At 40.9% G+C, this 10,000-nt stretch overlaps 3 protein-coding genes across 3 annotated transcripts in view; 1 reads left to right on the top strand and 2 right to left on the bottom strand.

The window, feature by feature from the left end:
* Window positions 1-1,983: 1,983 nt before the first annotated feature.
* Window positions 1,984-10,000, bottom strand: part of LOC146488415 (uncharacterized) — a 16,586-nt gene continuing 8,569 nt past the window's right edge. The window contains exon 3 of the mRNA XM_085117546.1: window positions 1,984-3,759. Within this exon, the coding sequence (XP_084973672.1) occupies window positions 2,644-3,759 (1,116 nt within the window). The 3' untranslated portion in view covers window positions 1,984-2,643. The remainder of the gene's footprint in view (window positions 3,760-10,000) is intronic.
* Window positions 5,106-6,139, bottom strand: LOC146488418 (uncharacterized). The gene has a single exon (XM_085115749.1). It carries the CDS (start codon window positions 6,126-6,128, stop codon window positions 5,106-5,108), a length of 1,023 nt encoding a protein of 340 aa, XP_084971875.1. The 5' UTR covers window positions 6,129-6,139.
* Window positions 9,431-10,000, top strand: part of LOC146488417 (uncharacterized) — a 1,266-nt gene continuing 696 nt past the window's right edge. Inside the window, exon 1 of the mRNA XM_085115737.1 lies at window positions 9,431-10,000. This exon is cut by the window's right edge and continues 696 nt beyond it. Coding sequence (XP_084971863.1) covers window positions 9,431-10,000 — 570 coding nt within the window.

Below are 10,000 nucleotides of genomic sequence, written 5' to 3'. Positions count from 1 at the left end.
ATTCGGATATTTATCTGGGAACAATTTGATATTGTAGGTTCTGTTCGTTGAATTTCATGTTGCTATGGCAACCGAATTTTGACAGGCAGGTTTTCCAGGAATATTTATCCTGGTTTAGCGATTAAAAGCTTTCGTTTAACCTTCCAAGTCGAAACTTAGTTTAATAACCGTAAAACTCTAGAGGAGCCCTGAAGACGAAGAAAATCCTAGTCTAGAAAGAGGTAAGGGGTTCTTACCGACGAGCACCACTTTCTCTTTTACATTGATTGGGAGTCCTTCATCTTCACAGGACTGTTAACTTGTTTAAGAGGAAGAGAATCGTTGCTTGTGTCAAGAATTAATAACATTCAAGTGTATTGTTGGTTGTCTCATGAAGTTCTCACTCGTTGATACTGCTGGGGCCAGTTCATGTCCGAAAGCTGTTTAACGCTTAACAATTAACCTTTACGGTTTTCTACGAATGAAATTTCAACTTATATACACATTAGTTGCCATTAATGACAGTTTAAAAATGACCGGCCAAAATCGTAATTGAAAACTTGAATAAATTTTAGTAAAGCAACATGACGTAAAGGGAATTTTTTATGGAACCGTTTCCTGCGTTCTGGAGCCGGATGTTGTCGTGCTTTCCCTGTTTTTTCTAAACTCAATAAATCGAACTCCGAAAGAGCGATCCGTGATAGCACGTGCGAAAAAGTTTATTTTTAAAAATCCTACGGAACACCTCGGGGAATGGTTGCAGAAAACTTCCCGTCTTACTCTTAAGTGACTTTGTGCAACCTTGCTCTCAGGAACAGCATCAACATAGTTCGACTGGTTACAGAAGGAATGGGCCTTTTGCACAAACGGATCACATGGTAAAAATCCGCCATACTGGAGGGCAAAAAAGCGTGGCATCCCCCAATGGGACATAGAGAACAAAGGAAAGTCAAGCTTGAAAGAGTTTGGAATTCCTTTGTGTTCGAATCTACTACATTCTTTTTTCATCCAGTATGGCGGATTTTGTACCATGTGACCAGTGAGTGTCCATAGCTGATCTAGTCTACCCGAAAACGAATGGTATCATCACAACAGTAGTGGAAATAAAATTCCCGGAAATCAACTGGAAACAAGCCAAAAAACTACACAAGGCATGTGAAACGTTTCAACAATGCCGAACGTTCGACTTAGAAGATTGTTTTTCAAACATTTCGGGTGGATTCTTATGTTTGTTTTGAAGTTTTTATAGTGTTGATGCACTAGAGTTTGCTGATCAGTAGACGTTGCTGCTGTCAATTTGCTTAAGAGTTCAGTCCAGGAATAAAACCAGATTTCTGATCTCTTACAATCAGTTTAGCTAGAAATCCAGCACACCAAAACCCTGGATTTAACCCTTAAATCCTAATATCAAAGAACAAATTCTCCCATCTTGTCCCCATACTGTTCTTATAAAAGTAGTGGGGAGAAGTTGTTAAATATCAAGAAAATTCACCTTGGGAGATCATATCCTTAATTCTTATGACCTCAGGGGTTGAATAAAGATTGATATTATTTGGAAAAATTTGATGCTGATCACTGTTATGGATTAAAGCGACAACAAGCAATGAAACATTTGCTACTGGATATTTGTGGTTTGCTCTGGTGTTTCTTCCTGTTTCGTTAAGCAGTTTAGCTATAAAATAATGTGCGAAACCCTGGAGAAACAATTTCAAGGTTTCGAATGCCGTCTTATACTACGAACTATAACGACAGGAGAGGCTCGATTTCTACCGCTCCCTCGGATCCTCGGTGAGCGCGGGCTCGTTTCCCGAACATTGGCAGGAAATCGAGCCTAACGACTGATCTCGTACCCAGAGTCCTCAGGCTCTTTTGCCAGTGGTTGGTCGCCAGAAGAAACTCTAGGAAATTCGAGAAAAAAAGAATAACAGTAAGAAATCCTGCGGCAATAAAATTCCAGTACCCCAGAGTCTCTTTTGAGGACCAACGGCTGGCCAAATAGTCTGAGGACTCTGGGCACGAGATTGAACGACAGAGGAATGACAAAAATATTGCAGTGGATGAAAATCCAAATTAGCTAAGCGTAGCTGAAATGAGTAAATAGGGAAAAAGGGTATTGATAGTTCGTTTCGAGCTAGTGAGATTTCAATTTACATTTGATCGATCGAGTATTGCTATTCCTAGTGACTCTAAAATCAACGGTCACTCAAAGCCCTTGGAATGACTGAAATTCGTCACAGCCGTTAGGGATTCGTCGTTTTGAGCCAGTTAAATGGCAACGCACAAAGACTGATGTATGCTTACGTGTATTTGAGCTTAAATACCCGTCACAACATTTCGCGTTAATACGAGCCTTTCTGTATTCTCTTGCAGTTCCTTCTATTTCAAAATTACAATATGCTCACACAGTTTATGTAGGCCCCTGTGTAACTGTTCTCTACAGTTCCGATTAATTGGATAGCCTAGGAAGCCTTTAGTAAAAAATATATATGGGATCGAGGAAATTCTCGTTGCACCTTTTAGTTCTTTCATTAATTTTGGGGGTTAAATTCGAAGTTTTCACAACAAGACAATATTTTGTGTTTATAAATCTATTAAGAAATCTGTCAATTCTATACGTGGGATTCCCCTATCCCTGGCCGTATTTGTGGCCTACTTTATGATTCTCTATAAAAACCACTTCGTTAACGCTGCAATTGGTGTTTCCGGCCGTCCGGCTCTAACGTGCCCGATGGATCCGACGGCCACTGCACTGGCCAAGTTGGGATTGACCAAACAGCCAAGCGCACCTTGCATGAAGACGTCTCCTACACTTCCAGTGGCCGCCAGTAAACTGCTGGAAAGATTTGAAGTCGTACAAGTTGCTCGGATGATTCCTCTGTGCTCTTTCAAACACCGATCCACGTAGTCTTGGTCTGTCCCCTCGCTGGAAATGGCTTCAAAGTCGGACTTCACCTCTGGTAGGGCTGCACTGAAGGTTTGGCAGATGGACTTCATGTCTTGTGCTTCACGTCTCATTACCTTGTAATGGAAAAGCTTCGCAGTGTCTTTTCCTTTTTCTGCTTTACCTTCAAACTTGCCAATTTCTTGCTCCATGACGGAGAAAAATCCTGCTGCTTCTGTGATCCCTTCGACGAAATGCTCAAGAGCTGGAATCAGTGTATCTCTAATGACAATTGCAGCTGATCCTTGGATTTCGGCTTTAGTGCCATGAGCATCGGCCTCTGCGAAATCATCATTGGCTTTTTCTCTGAAGACATGGCCAACTGGCGGAAGTACCAAAGAGAGTCCAATCACCAACATCTGATTGGTTTGACCACTTTTTTGGCACTCTCTCTTCTTAGTTTCGAATTTCTCCTGTAGGTCTTTACACTCGGCTACGACGACCTTGGCTTGGTCTTGCCTCTTCTTCAGCGGAACCAAAATATCTGTGTGCATCTTCAGGAGCGTTTCGCAAAGCTGTTTGTACCCAACGGTTTCTTCGTGGATGGTGGAAATCTTCTCATACCATTCTTGGAAATTCAAAGTCTCATAGAAGTCAAAGAAATCACTTATGGATGACACAAACTTGTTGGAAAGGGGAAGAATGCCTTTAAGGTACACCATGGCATCGTTTCTTGTGTCATCTCGGAGCTTTCTGAACTTTTGGGAAGCTTCTGCTGTCTTTCCCACGGCGTTCTGGGCATAAAGCGATCTCACAGAACGAGAAAAAAGTCGAATATTCTTCGGCATATCCTCCAATTGCTGACGAAGGTCTGTTGTTAGTTGCTCGATATCACCCATCTGCGTGATAAAAGACAAAAAAAAAGCCACTGAACTACAGCTCAATATAATATTCTTCAAATGATTTATTCGTGTGATTATTGAAACGCAAATTCCACCACAGAACTGCACTTTCATGTGCTTCAACCTCGTTTCCAGGGTGTCTCCTCTTCACGTGAAAAGAAGAGACCCTGGGAACGAGGTTGTTCTTTCTTATGCTGCCCAAGGTGGTTCAAGTTTTAAGTCTCCGGATAAAATGCTGGAGTATGACATACGATATTTCGGTTTTCACTGGGCCAATACGTTCCAGTGCTGCACTTAATGAGTGAAAAAAAAATTGTTGTATGGACCAATTCGCGCAAGTCCTCACCTCTGACTAAACAAATGGATGTTTTTGAGCAGCCGAGTTTCATATGGTGTCATATAGTGTCATATCAGTTCTCACTTATTCGAAAACTATATCTTTTGTCGCTTTCGGTAGGACGCTGTCTCCTGTATTCCTGTATTGCCGTCTTATACTGGTAATGTTGAGGCACTCTTGTCAATCGCCATAGCGCGAACACAAGGTATCAGAATGGCTGAATTTATGCTTGCGCCTTATCGGTTAAGATGAACATGTCTGGTGCTTGTACCGTATATATAAACAGACCATTTTAATTGAATGTTACATTTGACCATTTTCGTAGCCTAGAATGTAATCTAAAATCTATTGTCTACAATATTGAAAGCGGGGATAAAAGAAATCCAACCATTTATCCAATTGCAACAAACAACGTTGGTCTAACGTGGGTCAGTCAAAGGCTCTAGAAACTTGAAATGTCGTAGAGAAATGCTCGACTGTCTAGCATGGGCGTTACTTGAGGCTGATTTTTTTTCCTGAAAGTCCCGTTCAGGTAATCCTAGTTACATTTTGTTATGGTTTGCTAATTAGCTCGAATGAAGTTTTAAAACACTGAGACAGTTGTAATTTATCTAATCGATTTTATTTGGCTTCAGCTCCATCTAATTACTTTCCACAGTTTTTTAATGAGAAAAATCTATGCTGGACGTTACAATCATCATGATGATTACTCAAATTACTCGATTACTTAACTATATTGCGTCAAAAAAGCTAATGAACTGACGAGAAAACACAATTATTCTCCTTCTTCATTGAAACATATTTCGCCAACTCGATTAATCAGTAAAAAACAGCAATTGAACAATCAGCCCCATGAACAAAAACGGACCTACAGAGACAGGTTTATATCGATTATTCCTCTGACAAGAAGCTAACTTGGTTGTAACCTTAAAATCGCTACTTTACCACATTTTCTCCTAACCAATCTTTATGTGCGAAACTACATTGCTCGTGTTTTGCGGTTTTTCTATTCTACCTTAGTAGAGGCCTCATCATCAAAGGTAATGGCTGCGACTAATTTTTTAGCAAGCCAGGCCACACTGCATCTCTCCTCGATTACTTTCTTCTGCTTTTCCAGCCATCTGTCCACGTAGTTTTGATCGGTTCCCTCTGTAGGGATGGCTTCAAAGTCGGTCCTCACGGCTGGAAGGATGGCATAGAAGGTTTGGCAGATGGGCTTCATGTCTTGTGCTTGTTTGTTCATCACTTTGTAGTAAATCTTCTTTGGATCTTTGGTGCCTTTCTCTGCTTTGCTTTCAAACTTGCGAATCTCCTGTTCCATGACGGAAAAGAATCCTGCTGCTTTTGTGATGCCCTCAATGAAACGCTCAAGGGCAGGGATCAGAACATTTCTGACAGCAGTTGTAGCAGCCTCTTGGATTTCGGCCTGGGCTTCATGAGCAATGGCTTCCAACATATCTTTAGCTGCTTCTCCTTTCATTACACCCTCCAAGATTGTACCAAAAATGGGAACTCCAGAGAGCCAACAGGCCCAGTCGGTTTTGTATTCAGCTTTTTCTTCGAATTCCTTTTTCTTCTTGACAAACTTCCCTTGGAGCTTTTGAAACTCGGTAATGACCAGCTGGGCTTCGTCTTGTCTCTTCTTGAGGGGCACCAAGATGTCTTCATGCATCTTCAGGAGGGTCTCACACAGCTGCCTGTAACCAACGGTCTCTTCAAGGATGTCTTTGAGCATCTCACGCCATTCATCATACGTCAGCGCTTCATAGTACTCAAAGTACTCGCTTATGGATGCCACAAACTTGGTGGAGAGTGGAAGAATGCCTTTGAGGTACACCATCGCGTCGTTTCTTGTGTCATCACGGAGCTTTCTGAACTTTCGAGCAGCTTCTGTAGATGTGCCGACAGCTTTGTCTACGTAAAGAGACCTCATAGAGATAGAAAACACTCGCATACTCTTGGACATGTCGTTTATTTGCTCGCGCAGGTTCACAACAGCTTCCTGTGTCTCTTTCTCGATATCGCTCATCTTTGTCTTGAAACTGTAGGAGGAAAATAAAATATACTTTTAACAGTCAGCAGAGCATACCAGTGGAATCTGTTAATTTAAAGCGCAGGTTAATTCAGCCGTTTGATACGACGAGCCGAGTTTCACACCCTCTACTGAGCAGGGAAGGTGATCTGGCACTGAGTAGGCAGGACTAAGTGAACGGTTCCATAACCTCCATAAGTTTTGAGGTGAAAGAAGGAGAGATCAGTTAATTGGAAAGGAAGCAACAATATTCAAAGGAAAGAAAAGAAGGCACAATTCGCTAATTAGGATTGAAGACAAACCGGTTTTCTATAAACAGCTCTCTCTTCATGGAATTACCTAGATAGCTCATCTAATGAAGGACTCGCACAATTTTTCTCTCTTTCGATGAGTTTATCAACACTCACAAAATACAAGTAAGGCCGGCCATTGAAGTACTTAGGCCTTATATTAGCCCTTCGTTACCATTACAATGAGCATTTTTCTAAGGAAACTGGTGACACAATAACACCCGACTCCTTCCTCCATACATTTCTTAAAGGAGCCAGGGTAACAGGTTAGTATACAAGAAATTTCTTTCCACCAAAAGGACCTCACCAGTGAAAAGCCAACTGAAATGGAACAACAATTTTCCTTTTGACAAAAATTAGACTCCTGATTGGAAAGCCGCTTATGTGCTAGCAGCTAAGTGTACCAAAAGCACAAAAGTCGTAAACTTCCAGTAAGGGTTTTTTCATTGAATCCTATCTGCAAACGTTTTTCTAACCAAAATTGGTATTAAAGAAGACGAGAATTGCTCTTTCTGTAGCGGCTCCACAGAAAACCTAGCCCACCTATTTTGGCTCTGTCCAAAGGTTTTTTTTTTGGGGGATAATTTGGTTGAAAGGCTAGGGCGGTTCAAGTTAATACCAAGAAACTATTCAATAGATGTGGCCATTTTTTTGGGTCTGAAGTCCGACAACTCCAGTTCCGCCCTTCAACTAAACTTGTGCTTTCTTTTAGCTAGGTATTACATTTGGTGTTGCAGGGTAAACAATAAGATCTCACTACCTTGTGGTTCTAAAATTACAATTTGATATTGAGCAGGGGCACCCAACGGAATATTTCGGTAAAATATCTGTTTGGATGGAAGGTACCCTAAAACGTTTGAAAGTTTTCGCCTAGCAATCCCCAAGACTTTTCGAGGTTTTTCGGAAAACCATCAAGTTTCCCTAGCCAGATTTTCGGAAATGATGTGCTCACGTTTTATAACTTACATAATTTTTGGATAGTGCTTTTGTCCGCTAAAATTTTCGCCCGTCAAAACTATTCTTAAAGCTGCTAAAATTTCGCTGAGGAATTGAGGTATCATTAGGAATTTACATTATTTAAAGAATCTTTGAGGCGGTCAGAGACGTGAAATTTCACTTCCGAGTGTGTACAAAACCGCGCAAGGCGGGAGACTAGGGATAGTGGACCTGTGACGTCAATACAAAAACGCGACTTTCGAGGATTCTCTGTTTCAGTGTTTTTCTTTATGCAAAGGAAAAAAAGATGGTGCTGCGGTGCGTTGTTTACGGCTGCAACAACACGAAAGACGTTAAAAAGTGAAACAGAGAATCCCGCGAAAGTGGCGTTCTTGTATTGACGTCACAGGTCCACCATCCCTAGTCTCCCCCCTTGCGTGGTTTTGTACACACCCGAAAGTGAAATTTCGATTTTCATACGAGAACAACAAGAAGATTCGATCAAGCAAAATAAAAAAAAATCTGTCATATACACTTTAAGGACAGCAATATAATATGTGCTAGTTCCACGAAAATCTCAACATTTATTATTTATAATTATTTTGAACAAGGGCCAGATGTCACTTCCAAGAAATGCTGCTTTTATTACACTGGAGTCACGTGCTTTAATTATTAAAATTTTCAAGATAACACTGCTCCTTGCCAGTCGTCGGTCGTTTAAAAGCCCTTCTGTTGAGAACAGACTTACACCGCCAAAACCTTCCCACAGAAAAGGTTTAATTCTTAAAACATTCAAAACATCCCGACCCTTACTTTACTATGTCAAATTTCGGATCTTAAACTCTGCTATTTGGTAATCTGAACCAAAATAAAGTAAGGACATTACTGGCCAAATTACTGTGCTCACTTTCAAGTTATGAAGCCTTTCCGGATTGCCTGAGCTTTGACTGAGGTTTTAGCCAAGGATAAAAAACATACATGACTGTTTTAATTTTATCAAGATTAATTTAGTTACAAATGGCACAAAAACCTACATTTGACAATCGACCCAAAATTTAAATTTGTTACTAAATATTTCAAATTCGTGTTTATGCCGGCGAGTGTTTTGACTTGTTGCTAAAGACCTGTGTTTACTTCTCATGCTTTCGATTGCATCGCTAGTAAAAACCAGGCTTTACCCAGGGGCACCCAACGGAATATTTCGGTAAAATATCTGTGCGGATGGAAGGTACCCTAAAAGTTTCGAAAGGTTTCGCCTAGCCAGAATTTTCGGAAATGATGTGCTCACGTTTTATAACTCACATAATTTTTGGACGGTGTTTTTGTCCGCTAAAATTTTCGTCCGTCAAGACTATTCTAAGAGCTGCTAAAAACTTCGCTGGGGAATTGAGGTAACATCAGGAATTTACATTATTTAGGTCTGACACAGCATACAATTTTATCCCTTTTACGTTTTTGGATGAATAGGTTATACGCCTATAATATTCGGATGAGCATTTATATTCCCTTAATTCGCTTAATTTTCGAAGTCATAGGTATAGCGAAAAACGTCCCCTATCAGGATAGATTAAACTTTCGCTTAAGACAAAAAAGCCCCTCAAACTTTCGACAAGACCAATGTTCCCCTAAGATATCCGAACAGATAAATATATTTTTAGGGCAGCTCCAAATTAACCAAACAGCCCCCTAAAGCATACAGCAATCCATTTTAGGCACTTCTGGCGAATTTAGGAAGATTTGGTCTTTGGGTGCCCCTGTTTACCGAAAGGGAAAAGGCAAAAATGCCTAACAATAATTAACCATGGTTCAAAGGTGAGACTACCGAAATTACATCTACCGTCATTCGATGGCAATTACAAAGATTGGTCAGGGTTTTGGGACAGCTTCGATTCAGCGATTAATTCAAATCAGTCGCTCACTCCTGTTGAGAGGTTCTCTTATCTGCGAGCGTCGCTTCGAGGTTCTGCGGCGGCCACTATTAATGGTTTGAGTTTGTCAAGTGCGAATTATGAAGCAGCCGTGACACTGTTAAAGGAAAGGTATGGAGATCCACAAAAAATTATTAATGCTCATATGGATGCACTTGTTAATCTCCCTATTGTTGAAAATGCACGTGAATTACAGGCAGTGAGGCATCTTTATGATGAAGTGGAGGCAAATGTACGAGCATTAAGTGCACTGGGCCGCAAGGCAGAAGAATATGGAGGTCTCTTGCTTCCTTTGATGTTTCACAAAATACCAGAAGAAATCAGATTAAGCATCTGTAATAAAGTCCCTAAGGAAAATTGGAACCTTGAGGCAGTTTTGAAGGAACTTAAGCAGGAACTAGCAAACAGGGAACGTTGTGATTATTCAGCAGTCACACATTCTGGAGATACGTCCAAAAGGGAAGATTCAAAACTGCCACCTCTTAAGAAGTCAGGTGGTAAGGGACCCCCCTCTACCTCTGCACTGATGGCTGGATCAGACGGAAATCAGAAACCTGTGTGTGTTTACTGTGGCCAACATCACCCATCTGTTCAGTGTAGTATTGTCACCAATGTTCAAAAGCGCAAGGAAATTTTAAAGAACAGTCGTCGTTGTTTCATCTGTATCAGAAAAAATCACCTCAGTAGAAATTGCCGTTCGCGATCCCGTTGCAGT

The sequence above is a fragment of the Pavona decussata genome, unplaced genomic scaffold, assembly GCF_977016875.1.
Source record: "Pavona decussata unplaced genomic scaffold, jaPavDecu1.1 SCAFFOLD_9, whole genome shotgun sequence".
Lineage (NCBI taxonomy): Eukaryota > Metazoa > Cnidaria > Anthozoa > Scleractinia > Agariciidae > Pavona > Pavona decussata.
The sequence above is the reverse complement of the archived record's forward strand: the minus strand, read 5'-3'. Positions and strand labels throughout refer to the sequence as shown.

Bases quoted from the DNA above. Each gene is read 5' to 3' on its own strand.
- LOC146488418 (XM_085115749.1), bottom strand. From the start codon at position 6,128: ATGAGCGATATCGAGAAAGAGACACAGGAAGCTGTTGTGAACCTGCGC.